This window comes from Erpetoichthys calabaricus, chromosome 17 (assembly GCF_900747795.2).
Source record: "Erpetoichthys calabaricus chromosome 17, fErpCal1.3, whole genome shotgun sequence".
Classification (NCBI taxonomy): domain Eukaryota; kingdom Metazoa; phylum Chordata; class Cladistia; order Polypteriformes; family Polypteridae; genus Erpetoichthys; species Erpetoichthys calabaricus.
Window position 1 is genome coordinate 47,416,277 of NC_041410.2, and position 23,660 is coordinate 47,439,936.

The 23,660-nt window shown below is 38.1% G+C and overlaps 2 protein-coding genes across 2 annotated transcripts in view; both read right to left on the reverse strand.

The window, feature by feature from the left end:
• ubl7a (ubiquitin-like 7a (bone marrow stromal cell-derived)) overlaps positions 1 to 23,660 on the reverse strand; it is a 1,205,533-nt gene that overhangs the window by 283,660 nt on the left and 898,213 nt on the right. The window lies entirely within an intron of this gene.
• The window catches only part of psma4 (proteasome 20S subunit alpha 4), a 30,139-nt gene continuing 13,503 nt past the window's right edge, over positions 7,025 to 23,660 (reverse strand). Inside the window, exons 6-9 of the mRNA XM_028823034.2 lie at positions 19,916 to 20,004; positions 18,467 to 18,597; positions 14,432 to 14,555; positions 7,025 to 7,341 (exon numbers count right to left, since the gene is read on the reverse strand). Coding sequence (XP_028678867.1) covers positions 7,187 to 7,341; positions 14,432 to 14,555; positions 18,467 to 18,597; positions 19,916 to 20,004 — 499 coding nt within the window. The 3' untranslated portion in view covers positions 7,025 to 7,186. The remainder of the gene's footprint in view (positions 7,342 to 14,431; positions 14,556 to 18,466; positions 18,598 to 19,915; positions 20,005 to 23,660) is intronic.

Below are 23,660 nucleotides of genomic sequence, written 5' to 3' on the forward strand. Positions count from 1 at the left end.
CCATTCAGTTTTTTTCTTTGGTGTGAAGAGGCAGTTTACACTAAGGTCCATCTTGATGTCACTATTATAAAAACATGCGGTCAATAAGGAGTATTGTTTCCTAAGTCTGGAAGGCAACTGACCTGCTGACTCCAGGTTAAATTCCCTCATGGACTCGGGACCACAACAGACCACATCCAGCATGACAGCTGCACTTACCAACACAGCAGCCATTTGGTAATGACACAGTTACATCAGACGTCTGCTAAATGCCTTCTCACTGCTATAACACGGCGGGTTCTCTGATCACATTGTCAGTTTTCATCAAAAGGAAAGCCTAATTTGGCTAGATATGGGTGACATACTCAACAGGAAACGTCACAATTAGAGCGCTGCACTGGGTACTCTTAGTGGTGCTGCCATACTGAAACTCTGTAGCTTTCAAACTCCTAATAAAATTGGAGATTGCTAGTGAGAGATTCTTACACAACATCAAAAAGTACAGAATGGCTTACACAAGCCTGTTTAAATATTTAGGCTGATAAAAGCAGTACAAGAAGCTGGAAGGGAAAAAAAAAACCTGTCGAGAAACACAGAAGAAACTTCAGCAATCCACCAGTCAAAAAACAAAGCACTTCCAAAACATTCAATATAAAAGAGCTGGCTGATTCCATCTTGCTATAAATGGTTAATCAAAGTTGGATAATGTGCCTATATTAGAGTGTTCATTTTTAAGAGAATTCCATCAGTATTTGCTCTTGTCAATAAAAGAAATGCACAAAAAACCCACACATTTTGAAAGAGAAGGCACTCTTAAAAAGGTTTTTTAATGGCTGTGAGGTTCCTCACAAACCTACAGCTTGACAAAGAACCAATCCATTTTGGGATGGGGTCTTTGTGCTTTGAAAAAAGGTTCATAGTATGTGGACAATCTTTAATCTATTGTAGACAAACTAGCATAATACCTAACATATCAAAAAATAAAAATGTGAATTTATCCCTGGTTATTAAATGCAGCAAGAGTCCTTTTAAAAATCACAAAACCACTAGTATTTTACAAATCTATCTATTGATCAGTATTTATGAAACCGGTTTCAAAGCTATATAAATGTTCTTTCTGGAAACTTCATGTGCAGCTCTTTTGGGAAACAAAAACAATTCCCCTATGGGATCGCTCTGAAGGACCATTTTAGCATCTGCAGCTCAATTCTGATTAATCCACTCATACAGCGCATCACTTTTTCCACATTTTGTTATGTTACAGCCTTATTCCAAAATGGATTAAATTCATTTTTTTTCCTCAGAATTCTACACACAACACCCCATAATGACAACATGAAAAAAGTTTACTTGAGGTTTTTGCAAATTTGTTAAAAATAAAAAAAAATGAGAAATCACATGTACATAAGTATTCACAGCCTTTGCTCAATACTTTGTCGATGCACCTTTGGCAGCAATTACAGCCTCAAGTCTTTTTGAATATGATGCCATAAGCTTGGCACACCTATCCTTGGCCACTTTCGCCAATTCCTCTTTGCAGCACCTCTCAAGCTCCATCAGGTTGGATGGGAAGCGTCGGTGCACAGCCATTTTAAGATCTCTCCAGAGATGTTCAATCGGATTCAAGTCTGGGCTCTGGCTGGGCCACTCAAGGACATTCACAGAGTTGTCCTGAAGCCACTCCTTTGATATCTTGGCTGTGTGCTTAGGGTCGTTGTCCTGCTGAAAGATGAACCGTCACCCCAGTCTGAGGTCAAGAGCGCTCTGGAGCAGGTTTTCATCCAGGATGTCTCTGTACATTGCTGCAGTCATCTTTCCCTTTATCCTGACTAGTCTCCCAGTCCCTGCCACTGAAAAACATCCCCACAGCATGATGCTGCCACCACGCTTCACTGTAGGGATGGTATTGGCCTGGTGATGAGCAGTGCCTGGTTTCCTCCAAACGTGACGCCTGGCATTCACACCAAAGAGTTCAATCTTTGTCTCATCAGACCAGAGAATTTTCTTTCTCATGGTCTGAGAGTCCTTCAGGTGCCTTTTACTAAGGAGTGGCTTCCGTCTGGCCACTCTACCATACAGGCCTGATTGGTTGATTGCTGCAGAGATGGTTGTCCTTCTGGAAGGTTCTCCTCTCTCCACAGAGGACCTCTGGAGCGCTGACAGAGTGACCATCGGGTCCTTGGTCACCTCCCTGACTAAGGCCCTTCTCCCACAATCGCTCAGTTTAGATGGCCGGCCAGCTCTAGGAAGAGTCCTGGTGGTTTCGAACTTCTTCCACTTACGGATGATGGAGGCCACTGTGCTCATTGGGACCTTCAAAGCAGCAAAAATTTTTCTGTAACCTTCCCCAGATTTGTGCCTCGAGACAATCCAGTCTCGGAGGTCTACAGACAATTCCTTTGACTTCATGCTTTGTGTTTGTGCTCTGACATGAACTGTCAACGGTGGGACCTTATATAGACAGGTGTGTGCCTTTCCAAATCATGTCCAATCGACTGAATTTACCACAGGTGGACTCCAATTAAGCTGCAGAAACATCTCAAGGATGATCAGGGAAAACAGGATGCACCTGAGCTCGATTTTGAGCTTCATGGCAAAGGCTGTGAATACTTATGTACATGTGCTTTCTCAATTTTTTAATTTTTAATAAATTTGCAAAAACCTCAAGTAAACTTTTTTCACGTTGTCATTATGGGGTGTTGTGTGTAGAATTCTGAGGAAAAAATTAATTTAATCCATTTTAGAATAAGGCTGTAACATAACAAAATGTGGAAAAAGTGATGCGCTGTGAATACTTTCCGGATGCATTGTAGGTGACACTGATCCAATCTTTTTAGAGAAATGTGAACAGCACAAAAAAAAAAAAAAAAACCAAAGGAACTTTTCCAATCTGATTTACACCACTCTTATATGGGGTAGTAACATATAACTTGAATGTGACCGGAATTTGAACACTTGAATCAGAATTGGTTGGAAATTTGTACTCACCAGCCAGTTTCATTTCACTGTTTATGTGACCATAATTTCAGAATTGAAAATCACAATGAATTACTGTAGTGATTCAGCATGCCACTGGAAAGAAAGTGAGGTGTTGGGAGTTAACAGGAATGTCGAATGACTGTTGTCAGCAAATACAGAGCAACTGCAATATGTGCCAAAGTGCTGACATATTGACGTATCGCTCTCATCAGCAGTGACTCGTGTCCAAGTTTCTGCATACTGATAGTGCAGTGCTTAAGTATGCTCACAACAATCAGGTATGATTGTTGCGTTTTCATTTCTCCTCCTTACTATCGTGAGCTGGTAAATTTGTACACATCCTGCACTGAAAACAATGCAAAGCTGTGCGGCAGCCAGCTGGTTACTTAGCAGGTCATATCTGTATTTTTTTTTTTTTTTAATATACAAATTTTGTGCATACAGGGCTCTTTCAGCATAGATATCTGTACATACTCCTATCACATTTGGGTCTTTTGCAAAATAATTTTGAACATCCATCCACCTTCAAAACCTGCTTATCCAGGGCAGGTTCATGGAGCAGCTGGGGACCCATCCCAGATACCCGGAGGCACAAAGCAGAAACACCACATGGACAGGACGCCAGTGCACTGCAGGCCAAGCACACCCATATGGGCCAATGTTTTTGAAGAAAACAGACAAAAAAAATAGGAGTGTAAAACTGGAATTGAACCATTTTTAGCTGCAGTGTGAACACAGCCAAATAAGAAGCAGAAAGTTACAAATAACAAGAAAGGAACTAATACTGAGAAAAGGAAAATAGCTACCCTCATTCTCAGGTTCCAGATGAGGTTTATAATTTAGAATTTAAAGTAATTCAGGATGAAGAAGTGGCCAATATGTCACAGTCATCAATGCTCACAAACATAACTGTCAGCATCAACACACACAGCTTTAAGAACTATATTTTTAAATGTATCTTTTTTTTTAAAGAATGAGAAAAATCGACTTATTTTTATGCAGGTATCTTTTTTGGATAGGATTTAAAATAATGGCATATTAACAGACTTCTACAATGAATGTAGCAGTTGACTATAATATTATAATAATATTTTATATTTATCTATAATAATAAAAGGCAAAGCCCTCACTGACTGACTGACTGACTCACTGACTCACTCATCACTAATTCTCCAACTTCCCGTGTAGGTGGAAGGCTGAAATTTGGCAGGCTCATTCCTTACAGCTTACTTACAAAAGTTAGGCAGGTTTCATTTCGAAATTCAAAGCGTAATGGTCATAACTGGAACATATTTTTTGTCCATACACTGTAATGGAGGAGGCGGAGTCACGTATCGCGTCATCACGCCTCCTACGTAATCACGTGAACTAAAAACAAGGAAGAGATTTACAGCACGAGTCACACGCGGGAACGAAGGTAAATGACGTTAATTTTTGACTGTCTTTTAATACTGTGTAAGCATACATATTAACACATGTGCAATTAAACGTGTGCATTTACGGGGTGATTTCTCAGGCTTAAAAGCTCACCTTTTATCAAACGCGGGAACAAAGGTAACTGACGTTGTTCACTGTCTTTTAATACTGTGTAACCATACATATTAACACATGTGCAATTAAACGTGTGCATTTACGGGCTGATTTCTCAGGCTTAAAAGCTCGCCTTTTACTAAAAAGGTAAATGCAAAACTATTTTCAATCAGTTTATTGAAACGCTCCCGTTAAGGATTGCAATAACATATTCGCGAGATAAAAGAACGAAGTAGGGGGAAATGGAGGAAGAGCCGCAAACAGCTAAGAGCAAAAAATTAATTAAACAATTGAGAACGGAGCGAGTTAAGCATACAAGCATGTTCATAAGGGAAAGAAAGCACGGTGTAAAACGTAAGTTTAAATTAAGTTTATAGAAACGCTCCCGCTGCAGATTGCAATAACATATTCGCGAGATAAAAGTTTAATGAGAAGACACGAGGTATAAACGAACCACACGCCGTGGCGCAATGTTAGGGGCAACAGTTTCAACCATTCTATGATCTGCTTCTCGCAACTGAAAGACGGCACATGGCGGATGTTAGCCGACTTGCTGACCGCAACGTTAGGGGCTTCAACTATGGCGCTGACGCCACATCTCAGTGCCAACACTTTGCAGACTGTACTTAAAAGACACGCCCTCCTCACTGGACACTTAAAAACACCAATCAAACTAACGATGACATCAAGTATTACCCAATCAAAAGTAGGAAAGGAGGCATCTTGATAAAATGCGTGTGGGATGATTTGCATGAGACGCTGCTTTAAAAAAAAAAAAGATAAAAAAAATACGGGATAAATCCCGTCCAGTATTGATTCAAAACGGGACGCGCAATTTCATTCTCAAACGCGGCACGATTACGTATTTTAAAGGACGGGTGGCAACCCTACACTGCCAGGTAACCACCCATACAATCAGATTGTGATTCAGACTAGGAATGCAATGAATGTAATTACCCCGATCTACATACAAGGCGAAAGTCTTGCAACATTCAAAGATGATGGTTTGGGATAATTAGTACTTATTAAGTATACCATGGAACATAAAAGAGCTTATGAAGCCTTGATCCGAAAAAAGCAAGATCTCAGAGATCGTAAAAAAAAAAAAGGAGGTAATGTCGTTTTACTCGCTGTAGATTTTAGTCAAACATTACCAGTTATTCCACGAGGGAGACCAACAGATGAACTCAACGCGTGTTTAAAATCCATGCTTCTCCCACGGTCGGTTATATGTCGCGTGTTCTCGGGTAGGTACACCAAAAAATGTATACATTTAAGCATGTAATGGGCAAAGAAAACATTAGGTATACCCGAAGGCACTGCAGTAGTACTCAATGTAACTTTACTTCTTAAATGTTAATGTTTTACTGTTTAATAATTTATACGCTTCTTATATATTGTTCAAATTCTTTTATCAAAATACCAGTGACAGCGCAATGCACGATAACATGGAGTGAATACACCATACGCATCTGCCCACGGCCGCCCTGGTGTGCGCAGATAGGAGTTGATTCTAAAATAAAATAAACATAAAAAGAGTAATACAATCATCACCCATAAAGCGGATAGCGGACGTGACGTATTATATGTCTACCACATTTCAAGTCAATAGGTGAAACGGTTTGCAAGCTACAGGTGATTTAAAATCCTGGACAGACCAACAAAAAGCCACTGTAGCAAATTATAGAAGAAGATTTTACTGTTTAATAATTTATATTTATATGAAATGTGCTTCTTATATATTACTTCATATTCTCATATGATAATGATGTTAATGTTGTTTATATTGATTTCTATGTTATTGTAAGTGCATCTATGTGTGTATATGTATGTATGTATGTATGTATGTGTATATATATATATATATATATATATATATATATATAAAAAAAATATATGTGTATATGTATATATAATATATCTCTATATGTGTGTATATGTGTGTGTATATGTATATATATATGACAGCAACACTCATAACAATGACAACACAATTACATTGACAATCATGTTACGTTATTTTTAAAATGTTTCCTTTACTTTTTCATAACCTCTTTAACACACTACTTCTCCGCTGCGAAGCGCGGGTATTTTGCTAGTTTTTTATAATATTTTATGCATTAGGTTAATAACTGAGTTTATCCCTGACTTATTAACAGATTATTGTGCTGCTGCTACTGTCATAAATACAGTAAATTACATCTGTATTACACTTCACAGGACTGAAATGAGCTGCATTTAATATTTTTCTTAATTGTGGTAGTTGACTTACTTTGTATTTATTCTTCAGCTTTTAATCAGAATGTCATCCATCTGCTGATATTCTTTATCCATGATCTTTAACAGATATTATCTAAATACATTTTTTTTTTAAATAAAAATACTTACATTTCTCACAATCCAAGTAACTCATTTACAGCAGATAAATAAAACCTAGTAAATAGTATATGGAAAATAATTTAAATTCAGAACACTGATAGACACAATTAAAACGTATACATTTCCCCTAAGTGAATAAAGCAAAATCTATAACATGTTAACACAAATTATTTTTATTTTATTAACATTGGCATTATGTTTTACAAATTATACATACAATTTTTTGAAAGTTCATAAAAATGTACTGTAATGTGGACACAAACCTTTGCAATATTTTTAAAGATTGAGGCTGTAAAGGTAAACAAACCAAAAAGCTAACTTATTTCTCCTTTTCCTTTTGTTCTTTTTCTTTCTTTTCCCGCTCTGCTTTTGCTTCCTCTTCCTCGTGTTGCTTTATCAGTTCCTCCACTTCCTTTAACTTTAGAACTTTGATTTTTGTTTTTCCATTTTCTCTGGTTAGAGTTGCAATTTCAACTGAAAAGAAAAACATCCACAAAAAATGTAATAAACATGAAGAAGACCTATGTACACACTCACAGTATTACTCCACAGTAGAAGAACAAAATTCAAGACAAATGGAATGTCTTAACTGAAGTGTGTTAAAGGTTGTTGAATACATGCATGAAAAGCCAAAGGAAATAAAATCCAAAGTATGTGTTTTGAGGCTGAGAAAGAAATGAAGGGGAGCAGCTGCCATAAAAAGGTAAAAGAGGCTACCAGAAAGGGGTTTACAAAGGAATCTGCGATTAATGAATCTAATATTTACTGCAGCCCCAAGTTATATTCATATATTTTGGGGTAATTTCAAAACAGAACTAAGTAAACCCAACACCATTCCTTGTAAAGGTTTGTGCACTGGGATGTACTATGAGTTTACGGCTCCAAGAGACAGAATGTAATACAGGCACTCACTGCAGTGCAGGGACCCAAAATGACTGATGATAAAAATATGATGTTTGATAAGTGTGGATGTAGAAGAACACAGATAACAAAGACTGAAAAAACATCAAAGACAAAAACAGTTTATGGTAAGAATTTAAAAAGGCATGGACAATGTGCACAACCCGGAAAATTCAAGTTAATGTAGAAAAGTGCAAAAAAGAGAAAAGTAACATCGTCTATAAATATAAAGACCGGAGCCTATGTCTTTACAGGAAGCAACCTGTGAAATTTTAAAATGGTTTTAGATTTGCACTGAATGTGCGGAAGTATATGAGGAGAAATTATTTTATTAAAAATTTTGCCACTTTATAATGGAGGTATCATAGTGTAAACATTAATATGACAAAACACTGTCTGTGCATAGAAGATGAGAGATTTCTATCTTAGTTTTATGATGACACCAGTGCTTTTTCTGCTGGCCTTAAGGTTTTTGAGAGAAAGAGACATAAAAACGTATTTTGGCTTCACAAAACATGCATTTGCCCTTTAGGGCTATATGACTGAAACAAAAATGAGTGAAAGACCCGACAAAATCAGAAGAAAGGCAGCCGTATCATTAATTTAATGTCCCTTCAAAATTTTCATTCAAAAGGGTTCTTCTCTCATAATAAGGACTGCACATTTGAGACAGTGGCCTGAAATAAGCTAAACAAATAACTATAATCGCTATCATCAAATCTATTAATAAAGGATAAACAGAAAAATACTAAAATGTAACCAAGCAATGTTCTACTTTATCACAGTGGTAACTCTGAAAGGTCTAATGCATAAAGAAGGAAATTTTCAGTTAATTTTAAAATTCAGAACAAAATTACTGAGACTACTGTTGCATTACTTTGGGGTAAATCATCTGGATTCTGGATTCAGATTCTCATGGGTACTTATCCAAGTCCATGGATGATGCACTTTCCACAAGGTGTTCATCCAATTTCAAAAACAACCAACTAAAACCATTTTTGGCAATGGAATACAGTATAAATGTCACTCATCAACCATGTTGGCCACTCTTAAAGTTTACATTCTATTTATTTTCTAGTTTGCCTTTTATTGGTATTTCAGCTCTTACACAACTGGCATGTTGTCAGGTGACCAATGAATAACATCAACTCATGCACAAAATGCAAGCAAGTCAACATTAGCTCCTTGCTCCCATCTACTGGCAGAAAATGTTATACAATTACAAAACAATTAGGGGGTTTATATAACTGACACTTGTCATGGCCAACAACAAAAACTGTCACAAGACATTTTATATAGGCACAGAAATGAACATTTTATTTCCAGTTATTTAATTTGTCCAATTACTTTTGAGCCCCTGAAATGAAGGGATTGTGGTAAAAAAAATGCTTTAGTTGCCTCACATTTTTATGCAATTGTTTTGCTCACCCCACTGAATTAAAGCTGAAAGTCTGCACATCAACTGCATCCGAGTTGTTTCATTTAAAATTCATTGTGGTAATGTACAGAACCAAAATTAGAAAAAAGTTGTCTCTGTTCAAATATTTATGGACCTAACTGTATGACCATCATGACAAAGCTAGACTCGGAACACAGAGGCTTGGACTACACTAGAAAATAGTTTTTAAAAATTATGCTTTTCAAACTAGAGGGAAGAGAAAGAGAAAGGACAAAGATCTGTTTGTGAGTAGAAGACTACATGGATACAGCGCATTACTCTGTACACTCAAGTAAAAAAGATGGTACACCCTATTCATTTTTTTTCTTTTTTAGCATATGTGGACATATCAAGGTTTAAAAGTTGATAGCCAAGTGAACGCAGTGGTAAAATCTTGCTTTTTCCAGTTGAGGCGGCCTTCAAAAATCAAGCCTGTATTGTATAAACGCAACCTTGAAACAGTGATCCATGCTTTTATAACCTCTCGTCTAGACTACTGAAATGCACTTCTTTTTGGATTAGCCAGGCCTCCATTGCTCGCCTACAGCTGGTGCAAAATGCCGCTGCTCGTTTTTTTTAACTGGCACAAGAAAACATGAGCATGTTACCCTGATTTTGGCTTCCCTTCACTGTCTTCCGGTTCGTTTCCGAATCCATTTTAAGATCCTTGTATTTGTTTTTAAATCCTTTAATGGCTGTGACCCATTTTATTTGTCGGAATTGCTGCACCCTTATGTACCGTCTCGCTCTCTCAAGTCAGCAGACCAGATGTTTTCACGTTTTCCTAAGGCACGATGCAAAATCCGAGGTGATCAGGCTTTTTCAGTTGCAGCTCCAAAACTCTGGAACGATTTGCCATTGCACGTTAGGCAGGCTCCTTCACTTGCTGCCTTTAAATTTTATTTAAAAACGCACTTTTACTCCCTGCCCTTTAACCCAGTATGATATGTTGACTGTGTACTTTTTTATTATGAATCTCTTCAGCTCTTATGTGTTTATGCTTCTTTTCCCTTTGGTTATTGTTTGTCTGATATGTGTTTTTTTTTTTTTATTGTACAGCACTTTGGTCAGCCTTGATGTTGTTTTTGAAGTGCTTTATAAATGAATAAATAAATAAACTTAAATAAGTACTTTTAGATAAAGACGATGTAATTATGGGGGAGGGAATTTGACTTTGCAATAATTTATTCACCAAAATATGAACAAATACGAGGGGGGAACCAAAAGAAACAAGAGTGGCCTCCGTGTGGCTGGACAGTGAGTGGAGGGGGTTGGATCAAGGTCAGTGCTTGCTCTCTCATCCCTCACCAGTCAGTAGCCAGGTGGACACCTCTGTGAAACGATCTCACATGTCACGCAGTCTTTGTTTTTAGAAGCTGTTCTCGCGACCCTGTCGAAATTGTGATGTCGAATTTCACAGAACAAAGAACTTGTTTGAAATTTTGTTTTCTACTTGGCAAAACACCAATGGATGCTTCAGATGGCTTTCAAAGAAGAAACTGAGTCGGGCGAGAGTTTTTGAATGGTTTTCGCGCTTCAAAAATGGAAGTTTAAGCATCGAGATCAACCCCGTTCTGGACGCCCTTCAAGCAGCTGGAACGACGAAAACATTGCAAAAATCCGCCAAAAAATAAATGAAGACCGTCGTTACACAATTGACGAGTTGTCAGAAGCTATAGGAGTAACATGGACCTCAGTTCAGCACATTTTGACTGAAGACCTGGGCATGAGGCGTGTTTTGGCCAAATCTGTCCCCTGTCTGCGAACATATGACCAAACATTCAACTCAATGTGTGCAAAGACTTGAGCTTGAAAGTGACCCAGACTTCTTGTCCAGGGTCATTATGAGAGTTGATGTTACAGGTATGACCCTGAAACGAAACAAGCATCGAGCCAGTGGAAGAATACTGATTCACCAAGGCCCAAAAAAGCCAGACAGGTGAGATTAAATGTGAAAACTATGCTGATTTGTTTCTTTGACATTAGAGGCATTATGCACAAGGAATTCATTCCAAAGGATCAGACGGTCAACCAAGAGTATACTATCTGGTGGTCTTAAGATGGCTGAGAGAGAGAGTGCACAGGACAAGGCCGGAATTGTGGCAGTTGGGTGAATGGCTCCTTTCACCACACACAGCATTGTGAATTCCCCAGTTTTTGACCAGCACTAAATAGCATCCCAGTTGAAGACTTCCAAAAATGTTTTGATCAGTGGAAAAGGATAGGACAAGTGTGTGTCTTCCAATGGGGAGTACTTTGAAGGAGACTAGTACATTTTTTGAAATATTTTAAATAAAATTATTGCATTTGCAAAAGTCTCATTTTTTTGGGCCCCCCAACCCCCATCTCGTATGCTATTTCCATCTGTGGAAAAAGTACACACACCTTTGGCTCTAATAGCTTGTATTGCCACCTCTGGCAGAAACAACCACAAATAGGTATTTCCTATAACTGTTTAATGTTTTCTCCATTCCTCAATATAGAATTCTTTTAGCTGTGTGATGTGATGTCATGCATACACAGACCCTTTCAATTCCACTGGATGAGTTGACAAAGTCGTTCCTAGAGGGCAACTGGTTTGGAACAAAAACATGTAGCCACTGCGGTATCCGTCAATAAGGGCGCACACAAAAAGGCGACCTTCAAAAGGGCGACCTCAATTGGGCGCGGCGAATAAAAGCGCACATAAATAAAAGCGATCTTCAAAAGGGCGATCTCAATTGAGCGCCGAATGAAGGCGCACGTAAATAAAGGCGAGCTTCAAAAGGGCGACCTCAAATGAGCGCCGAATAACTGTGGCCATAAATAAAGGAGTGCTTCAAAAGGGTGACGTCAATTGGGCGCAGCGAATAAAGGCAAATGCAACAAAATTATTACAGAAAATTTATTAGATAAAGGCAATGATTGAACGTATAAAAAGGTGAAAGCAAGAATATTAAAACATCCAATTAATTAATGCATGAACTTCTAATGAACTACTTCTAAAGCTCTCTATATTTCGTTGTTTTCAAAATTACAGAAAATTAGATTAAGGCAATGACTGAACATATTTCGTTGTTTTCAAAATTACAGAAAATTAGATTAAGGCAATGACTGAATGTATAAAAAGGTGAAAGCAAGTTACACTTGAAGCTGTAGATTATGTGCAATCCTATATTCAGTGCATTTCCAGATGTGTTTCCCGTTGATAGTTTTCTCCTTTCTGAATGTATAGCCTTCGACTACAAGTAGATCTGCACCTTTGTTGCTCTTCACATATTCCAGAGCCATTTCAACTAAATTATCTACGAACGCCTTTATTTGCCGTGCTCAATTGAGGTCACCTTTTTGAAGCGCTCCTTTATTTATGCTCGCATTTATTCGGTGCTCAATTGAGGTCATCCTTTTGAAGCGCTCCTTTATTTGCGCGCGCATTTATTCGGCGCTCAATTGAGGTCGCCCTTTTGAAGCTCGCCTATATTTACGGGCACCTTTATTCGGCACTCAATTGAGGTCGCCCTTTTGAAGGCCGCCTTTATTTACGTGCTTTGAAGGTCGCCTTTTTGTGCGCACCCTTATTGAATAGAACCAGCCACTGCGCCTCTCCGGGACTGACATTGCCAATCCCTGCTCTACAGCATCTAATGAGATTCAGATACAGGATTTGGCTTGGCCATTCCAGAACTCTCTATTTCTTTCTTTTCAGCCATTCATTGGTTGATTTATTGGTATATTTAGAATCACTGCCATATTGTAGTGTTCACTTTCAGTTGAGCTTCAAATCTTCTGACACTTGGTCTCACATTATCCTCAAGTACCCTCTGGTACAATGAAAAATTCACAGTGGATTTTATGATGGTGAGCTGCTCCGGCCCTGATGCAACAAAGCATCCCTAACCTATAATGTTTACATCATGATGCTTTATAGCTAGTATCAGGTTCTTCTGGTCAAATGTTGTCTTTTGTTATCAGCAAACATGTCTACTGGTACAATGGCCAAATAACTATCTTTGCCCTGCTGTACAATCTTGCCCAAATGTTCTTTCTGAACACCAAAGGTTTTCTCCTTACACACTTTCATCGAATTTGTGTAGCCTCTTTACAGTGGTCGACTCATGAACTTTGACAGCAACCATTGCAAGAGCTACCTGTCAGTCCCGTGATGAAATTGTGGGGTTCTAACAAGCTTCTTTTCAGAATTATTTGTTCTGCTCTTCGGATAAACTTGTAAGAGTGCCCTGGCCTGGATAAGTTAGCAGTTGTTTGAAATTTTTTCCACTTGAAGATGATTTTTAGGGCAATGGAATGATTGATTTCCAGTTCTCTGGAGATTTCTTTTTTTTTTTTTTAAATCCCAACCCAGGCTCATAGGCAATGATAGCCTTCTTTCAGAAGGCTTCAGAAAGCTCTTTTGATCAAGGAATGGTGATACAACACACTTCAACAACAGACAACAAACCAAACTAAATGTCTTTGCATTTATGTTTATTTAAATAATGCAATGGACTTCAAAATGTAAATGTGACATGAGGTTTGTTATATTATATGACCTTCATCTTTGGATATTGATCAAATCTAGATATGTCCACATAATGCTAAGAAAGAAACACACACATGCACACATAAATCCTACACTGAATTTTAGACCTCAGTGATATTTTAAGTAATGTGACTAAAATTTATTTTAGTGTGTTTTATATTAGAAAGAATTAAGAAAAAAAATGAAGTACGTTTTCAGCATAGATTTTGTTGCTTGGTAAAAGAAGGTGTCATGGGTCTGAATACATTTAGAAGGCACTCTATAGACCTTGCAGCTGGTCAGCAGATGTCAGTGGTGTTATATTTGTTTTTCCTATCATTTTTGACATACTGATTTTTTCTCTAAACAGGTCTCTGATAAGGTCAAGTTAAAAAATTCTCAAAATTACTTTTACTTTCAGAGGTACCAGAAAAAAATGCAAGATTAGCAAGATGACATATATTTTTGAATTTTTAATACTGCATCACACAGAAAGTGTTGTAATGGGTGTCATCACCACCACCAAAGACAAGCAGGATGAGAGAAAGGAATACACAAGTTTATCTTCTGGCAAATCATAAATGAAGGTTTTGTATATCTAGTGTCAAAAGCATTTTAAGCAATTTTGATGTTTAGAAAATATTACATTCGTTATAATTATGAATCATGTACAACAATGGTAATGCAATCTTTACTTTAGAACTTTCACTTGATGCTAATTTTCTTACCCTTCTCAGCAGACAATTTGCTAACATCCATGGTCTTGTTTAGTACTTTAACAGCCAAAGCAAGGGCAGACTGTAATGACATCTCTCCCTCTTTAAAGTCTTGCTTTAACATGGATACTGCTGCCTAAAAAAATGAAAATATGTCAAAATATTGATTATAAAATGAAAACATCAGTATATTGCCATTTACCTAAATTAAATTCTAGAATTTAAAAAAATGATATGTGCTCACAAGGATATAGCTAATTACATCTTAAAGAAGACTAATAATTGAACTGAATAATTAAATTGATCAAAAAATAATTCAAATACGCCAGAGTGAATGTTAAAACTAATATAAAATCATAAACTGCAAATGTATATATTTTAGTTTTGCTAAAAACATACTAAAGAGAGAAAACATGACATAGTTTGTCCCAAGCTACAAAAATCATCTTAATGAAAAACTTCTTTTAAAATATACTCGCTTTGCTCGTGCACCCACTTCAACCCCACCGGGGCTAGCTATGTGCCAGACACTTCACATCTCTGCCTCTTGCGTTATGAAGAGGGGGGCTGAATGCACGCTACAGAGATGCGGTCGCTCCTCCGAAACTCCCTCTTAAATGGTGATACAATGGGAAACAAATACATTTTTTTTTACCTCCTCTATGCTTGATCAGCTAGCAAGAACCCAATAGTCACTCTGTCAGAGCTCCAGAGGTCCTCTGTGGAGAGAGGAGAACCTTCCAGAAGGACAACCATCTCTGCAGCAATCCACCAATCAGGCCTGTATGTTACAGTGGTCAGACGAAAGCCACTCCTTAGTAAAAGGCACATGGCAGCCCACCTGGAGTTTGCCAAAAGGTACCTGAAGGACTCTCAGACCATGAGAAAGAAAATTCTCTGGTCTGATGAGACAAAGATTGAACTCTTTGGTGTGAATGCCAGGTGTCACATTTGGGGGAAACCTGGCACCATCCCTACAGTGAAGCATGGTGGTGGCAGCATCATGCTGTGGGGATGTTTTTAAGCGGCAGGAACTGGGAGACTAGTCAGGATAAAGGGAAAGATGACTGCAGCAATGTACAGAGACATCCTGGATGAAAACCTGCTCCAGAGCGCTCTTGACCTCAGACTGGGGCGACGATTCATCTTTCAGCAGGACAACGACCCTAAGCACACAGCCAAGATATCAAAGGAGTGGCTTCAGGACAACTCTGTGAATGTCCTTGAGTGGCCCAGCCAGAGCCCAGACTTGAATCCGATTGAACATCTCTGGAGAGATCTTAAAATGGCTGTGCACCGACGCTTCCCATCCAACATGATGGAGCTTGAGAGGTGCTGCAAACAGGAATTGGCGAAACTGGCCAAGGATAGGTGTGCCAAGCTTGTGGCATCATATTCAAAAACACTTGAGGCTGTCACTGCTGCCAAAGGTGCATCGACAAAGTATTGAGCAAAGGCTGTGAATACTTATGTACATGAGATTTCTCAGTTTTTTTATTTTAAATAAATTTGCAAAAACCTCAAGTAAACATTTTTCACGTTGTCATTATGGAGTGTTGTGTGTAGAATTCTGAAGAAAAAAATGAATTTAATCCATTTTGGAATAAGGCTGTAACATAACAAAATGTGGAAAAAGTGATGCGCTGTGAATACTTTCCGGATGCACTGTATAATGATCCTCTTTAATAAAATCCCTTTGTGCGTCCAGGTGTCTGTGTGTGTGTGTCTTCTGGTGAAGTGCGCATGCGCGGGGCTTCTGGTGAAGTGCGCATGCGTGGGGCACAGTGCGATGTGCGATATTACTGTCAGAGAAAGTTAGAGGCGTTTTACGGAAATACAAACCAGTATTACTGCGAGAGGAAATTAAAGGTACACAATACAGTGACGCATATCACAGCCACATACAAGCCAGTATTACTGTCAGAGGAGATTAAAGGCATATTACCGACGCGCACGCCTGTATTACCGCCAGAGAAAATTAAAGGTATATTAAAGACGTACAAGCCAGCGGACGTACATAACAGTATTACTGTCACAGAAAATTAAAGACACACAATACACGGCAGCAGCCCACGAAGAACGGTCAGCTCAGCAAGTAAACATCAACAACAGAAAGGCTGAAAGAAAGAAAAATACGACCAACAAAAAGAATGAGGTCAAAGGCCCTTGCCATTTAATATAGACTGTTCCTACTAATGTTTATGCACTACTGTTCTAGCGCTCGTTATTGTAACGGGCTAAATGACTAGTTGTATTATAATTTGTTGGAAGGCAATGGTTAAATTAACTTTAATTTAGAATTAAGAAAAAAAGGTAAATGTGCAGTGAATATTATATTAAGGATGGGGGAAGGCACCTACTTGCCGACACTGCTTCCCCCAAAATGCTAGATGGCAGCTTCCCTGCAGTGTGGTGGTGCCCTGGATTCCCGCAGGGCATCTTGGGACTTGGAGTTCGGTTTCTCGGCCCTGTTGGGTGCCGCCAGGGGGAGCTGTCGAAGAACCTTGGGACTCATACTTTCCTTTTAGCCCAGAAGTACAAAGTAGTCACAAGGACGGAAGCCCCGAAGTACTTCCTGGCTGAAGAACATAGAACCTAGGGACTCGTACTTTCCTTTTAGCCTAGAAGTACAAAGTAGTCACAAGGACGAAAGCCCCGAAGTACTTCCTGGCTGAAGAAAATGTCAGTTTTTCATTAGACCCAGAAGTGCCAGTCAGTCACATGGTCGGAAGGACAGAAGCACTTCCAGGTCAAGGACTATATAAAGGACTGATGGGGAGTGTGACAAAGCTTGCTAGGAGGTGGAGGAGAGAGTTATTGTGTTTATTATCATTGTATTATTGCCTGGTTATTGTGGCTGGGGTGCTTTGGAAGCACTACAAAAGAAAAGGAAGAATTAAAAACATCATCTTATTGCTTTTACCCTGTGTTTACGTCTGTCTGTTGGGTTCAATGGAGCAACAGCGCCCCCAAGCATTTGGCAATATATATATTAAAAAAAACTGTTAAAAGTTTTAATCTTTCCCTTATTAACATATCTACCTGTAACACTACTCTTTGAACAAAAGCCTGATTAATATGTAATTTGCTTTATTAAGTCTGTGCATTGCCCTCCCCTTATGGGTAGTTCTTATTTCAAAATGACATCAAAATAAACCCTGCTTTACCTCAGAATTACTCAAAGCAGAAAATAAAATGTTATTTCACCTTTTCATTTTGTAAGATACTACCAGAGAGTGTGTGAATGCTTCACTATTCAGGGACAGTAGACGGCTAACAAGAACAGTACACCATGGACAGTGGCTCTGTGCTTCCATTCCTTATAAATGGTAAGTTTTTGTTTTTTTATCTAGACACACCCACATAAACAAAACCCTGCAGACACAGATCCAAATCTGTCATCTTGTCAGTGTAATGGTCTGATAATAACTGTAATGCCCTAGCTATAATAAACAAATTAAACAGTATACAAAGTGGAAGTTCATTGTTTGCAAATGCTAAAATAATGAGGGACCCCCCCAATCACTGCGGGTCATCAGTCAAAGGCCCAAAAAAAGTCCTGTTGCACGTACACAAGAACCTGCTCATCAAATCTATTTGGCCATTTACAGTGCACTTTCAAGCATATGAAATGAAAAACCCAAGAAATATACATCTTATTTTATTTATGTTTGTCTGTCATTTGTATATGTATCGGCTATTATAAAGCAAAGCAACAAAGTAAGCACCAAGGAATCCTAAAATGAAAAGGAAAATTAGACAAAACAGCAATACTATGATCAGAGAAAATTAATCTGTACCGTATCAGAAAATTGTTTGAAAATAACAGATTGCTCCTGAATAGGAGGCCCTGGGTAGGCCGCTACGAAAAAAAAAATCCTTAAAATTAATAGAATAATGTGGGTTTTTTTTTTTTAAACCATGGTGATTTAACTCAAACAAATACGGAAAAAATTAAAACTATTTCCTCATCATATACATACATTTCGAACCCCACCCAAAACAGACTGCAGTAATAATAAAACCTTCAATATACTTTACACTTACAGCACTGTTATTTCCAATGCAAGTAGCTTTCCAACCTCCATAATTTCCACTAGGGTCACTCTGGTAAAGCTGAAATCCGTAATGTTTATCCCAACCCATATACAACAAAGATACACCAAAAGGCCTCTTTCCTGAAAAGATAACAAATATGCAAAAAAAAAAAAAAAAAAAAAAAAACTCTTAGTGAATATTTAGATAGATAGGGTAACTTGCACATAAATGAACCACACAAGTAACTGACATCAGACTACATGTGCAGCCTGGTATTCTGTAAGGGATCATCTGTATCTTCTACATCTGTCTTGTGCCCCAAAGATCAGTGAACAACATCTTTGAAAGTTGTCCAGCACTTTCGTTATACCACACACATTCAGAAGTGTCATTAGTGTTTACTGTTTGTGCAAAATCGTCACCCTCCTATGCTTCACCATTACTTGAATCTATAATGCCTTCACTGAAGAACTCTCACTGTTATAACACAATAAATCACTTTATCCTTCACGGTCTTTATTCTTCAACAGCACATATTCAGTTTAACCTACTGCTGCAAAGCCTGTTTTAACAGCCGCCCTTTGTCTATATTTGCAGTTCCCTTTAGACAAGTTAACTCGGGAATGAGAATGTGCGTGGCACTAGCAGTGGGAAAAGGTACCTCTGGGATAAAAGGTAAGGGGGTAAAGAGGACTGGATCAGTCAGTCTAATGGCAGGAATATTTCTTTGAAAAACAGAAGAAATGCTTTTCTTCATACATCTCAATTAATTTCGGAACCCATGGTAGCCGCAATACCCACTCCTTTTTCTGCTGTTAGGCAGTCGGTCACATATATAAGAAATGACTTCCAAGATTTGGCAATAACATAAACTACCTGTAATCTCTGGAGAAATTATTTTTATAACAGAGCTCTGATTAACACACTTGAAACAGGCACAGGTTTTATAAACAATATATAAAGATAACCACAAGGACAAACCACAATTGCATACATATGCAATAAAATAAACATGATTTAAAGTAATTGATAGATGTAAGCAAGGTTGCTTGCTTCTTAAGGCTAGCATCTTTATCACTCACGCACTATTTTGGTTTCACTAGAATTTTAAAGCTTATTTCTATCATGCACAGGAATAAAATTTTAAAAATGCATTCAAAAATTAATTATAAACAGAATGCCTAAAAATATCATGGTATTATATTTTGATCTTACCGCAAACCCTGATCATCAACTTTACAAAACATTTACTGCAGAAATAAAACGTACAACATGACATTTCCAAACCTGCTTAACCCAACTCAGGGCAGCATGAGCAACAGACTATAACATACAGTATGTGAACTAATAATAAAAACTGCCCATAAGTTCACAACAATATCCCTGGGCAAACTCACAATTGTTACATTCCTGGAACTCACAGTTAGGTTGTAAGAAAGCTGAAATATATTTGTTTACCTCCAAACTGGGTGTAAGCCTGTTTGATATCACATAGAGCTGTAACTAACTGCTCACAGGGAATTGGCTCTTGATATTGCAGTAAATACCTAGAGAATTAGATGGAAAAATATTTTTAAGAAAAAATAACATTGTTATGCACAATTCCTTTTTCCAAAAAAGCAATTTTATTTGAAACGGGCATATTCAATTTTCTAAGACAAATGTTAACCATTTTATTTGAAATACTGTATTCCTAATAAATTTAATTTAGTAAGGCCTATTGAAAAATCCTTTCCACATTACCCCATCCCCAGGAGATCACTTAGAATTAAAGTGTAAATGTTAAAACTAATCGTGAATGTCTGAATTATTAATCGTAGACCACTGAAATATCGTGTGAATATTCAGTTTTTGGAATGGTAATTTTCTCTACATATATGCAATGGTATTATACTGTTAAAAGCAACAAATGTTTGTTAAAATAAATCATACTAGCCGACGCCCGCCGTAGCATACGGCAGTGTAAGAATAGGAACAGAAAACGGTGAGAAAGGAATTCAGAAATCAAGAAGAAATAAATACTTCTTGAAAGACGCAGTTGTGAATAGGTGTTTTGGTGGAGGCGACAGATACTGTAATCAGCGTTTGCTTGCAGTGCGTCTGATAGTCCTTTGTATTGTTCCACGCACAGATCTTGTTGATGTAATCTAAGATAGTTGAGATGCGCGCCCTCTGTTTTAACATAAGCATCTACGACGTACTGTTGGAATAGTTTGCCACTGGAGTGCAAAATACTAAATGTATTCCTCATTGCTAATCTGTACGTGTAAAATTGGCATTGAGTAAGCCTTATTCGCTTGGTGGTTCTTTTATCTGTAACATGTTGTAAATCTTTGTGCCAGCCAATGTCTCCATAAGGGAATAAAAGTGGGTAAACCATAGGATTGCAATTCATATTCAGAGTGGAAATCTGTTTACAGGAGTTACCTATGGGATAGATGCAAATGTCCCTTTCAGCAGGCAGTTCGCCATCTTCTCCGACAAAAATCGCTGCAACATCGGTGTGACATGTCGGGGCATTGTATCGTCGTAAATCCTGCCTAGGGTTTTCCTTGAAAACCATTTGTACAGATGCTGTTGGATTGGACTGAGTGATTTCATGCATGTGTTTGTATGATTTAGCGAAGGGATTGATGGTTCTGAGCATGGCATCTAGCTGGAGAAGTAAATTTTCGCTGCATGAAGAGTTGGCTTTATTTTGTAAGCGTACTTCAGTAGCTTGTGCTGTGTCAAAAACATACAACTGTCCATAACCTGGAGAGATAGACGTGTTAGCGTATAGTGGAGAGATTTGGTGATAAATTTGCCCGTGTATTTTAAAACAGTACGGTCCGTGGCCAGGAGGTTGAGTTATCTGTGCACCCATGGAAGCAAACGCTAGAGAAGAGTTGTATTCTCAAATGTGTTCACGATAATTGTTAGCTTCTGATGTTTGCTGTGTAAGAAGCTGTTGTAAAGACACAGGTGGCTCCCACAAAGGTGGTAAAGTAAAGCTACTTTACCGTTGTGGCAGCACCTCGAGTACTTGTTGGATGTATTACGCTCAGCAGGCCAGTACAGTGCATGACAGTGTTTGCACTGCTGGTCTGGAGTCCAAATGTTGTACTCTTGGATGGGAAGACAGAAATTAGGTGAAGTACCACCTGTGGTATCGGGAAGAGGATTGTGTGTATGTCTGCTGAGACTGCATTGGTTTGGAAACATTGCTTTGCAGATGTCGCATTGCAAGAGTTGTGAATGAGTTTTGTTGTGTTTAGTCAGACAATCCTGTGTAGTGAACTTCTTATTGCATTTCTGGCACTCATATAGTTGTTGGGAAGAATGCCTTTTCTTGTATTTAGCAAGTGAGGTTCGCGTTTGAAAAGTTTTGTTGCAGGAGGAATAGGAATCGAGAAAAGTGGCATGGGAGTGTATGGGAGACCTCAGGCAGTGTGGAGAAGGGTTTAGAAGAGCAGGAATAGGAATCAAGAAATGCCGTGTCGGCTGCGTGTGGGCGGGACCGGTTTTGAAAAGGAGCCACAGACAGTGTGAGGAAGGGTTTGGAAGAGGACGAATAGCAATCGAGAAATACCGTGTCAGCTGCGTGTGGGCAGAAATGATTTTGAACAGGAAGCAGGACGAACCAAAAGAGAAATATATATGTAAGAGATGAACAAATCCTATTTATATGGTAAAGGTAAATTATTCATGAACATGAAATACTACTCATGCAGGTTTGAAGTTTCATGCAACATTCTAACTATGTATATTATCTGAAGAAAATGTTCTATTTTTTTCTTTTTTAATTTTACCTAGGAGAGTGATTTACTATTTTGAGTAATTCCTGAAGCGGACTTTTTCTGCATAGGTTATCAATTTTACTGTTAAAACTGTCTTAAAATTGGAAACTATACTCATAACTGGAAACGGCAAACAAACATGTCATGATTTTAAAACCTTCTAATTTTCTGTAATTAAACAATTCTGAATGCACCAGTTTCACCTTGACAGAATTAACAGAAGTGTACTTGCCCACCTTTCCAGTCCATAAAGGGGGCATACAGACATAATCACACACAAACACTTGTGCTATTTAGAAAGGTAGAAATGACTAGGCATATCTTTGGACAGTTTAAACATTTAAATAAGTAGTGAAAGAGTCCCGTCCCGTCAAGTGCGATTTATAACTGTATCACTATTCCTGTGGACACCTAAAAACTGCAGTTACTAAAGCAAGAACATCAACAAAAATGTTGGCATAGCTCTGTCCAATTCTAGTATACATCATGACTATACTAAACTAACAAAAAAAAGTTGCAATCAGAAGAGAAGGCGTGGAGTTTAAGGGCCAAAACTGTTCGCTTGAATAGGGGATGAGGCCCATACTTTAGGGCAGGGCTTGGCCCATTGAAAATTAACTCCCAGCTTCAATCAAAACTACGTCAGGGCTGGGGTTCAGATAAAGAGGAGGAGTGATGGTTAACACCTTGCTTAGCAAGAAAAAGAGCTGATGTTTTAGTGAGTAAAGGTAGTTGGATGAAAGTACTTTAGATGGAAAAGTACACAGCTACCCCATGAGGCCACAAAGGGACACTACTTTTCACAGAAGCCCAAAGAGGCATTAGTTTTGTTAATTCTGTTAGTGGTTTTTTTTGGGTTTTTTTAATATGTAATTCTTTCCGTGTCTGCTTGTGTGCTAAAATAAACTGCCCTTCTTCATTTACCTAGGCCTCTTATGCAGTTTTCTGGTTGGCTATTGAGCCCCTACTGAATAAAATGATAATTTTTTTTTTTTTAAATATCAAGTGACACCTTCAGCCGTTAGTTTTTCCCTCAATAAGTATATGATGAAGAACATAAGCTTGTAGGAAATGTGGAGGAGGAAATTCTTTATATTTTTCTAGCATATGGCTGGCTCAAAAGATACGTTGTTGAATTCTAGGAGGAACTCATTAGGGAACAAGTAGTGTTAAGAAGACAGAATGCAGGTTTGATGAGAATGGAAGGCAGAGGGCTAAGAAAGGAAGACGAACGGTGATGACGAGTCCTAAAAAACTTTTTAAAAGAAGGTATGGTGGATTGCACCAAGTTACACTCATGTCAAAAAAGGTAAATACAACATTAAACATTTTTCTTTATTAACATATGTGGACTTATTAAGATTTGATCTTCATGCCAAATTTACATTTTGCAGTCCACTCTATAAATTACAATAAACAAATGC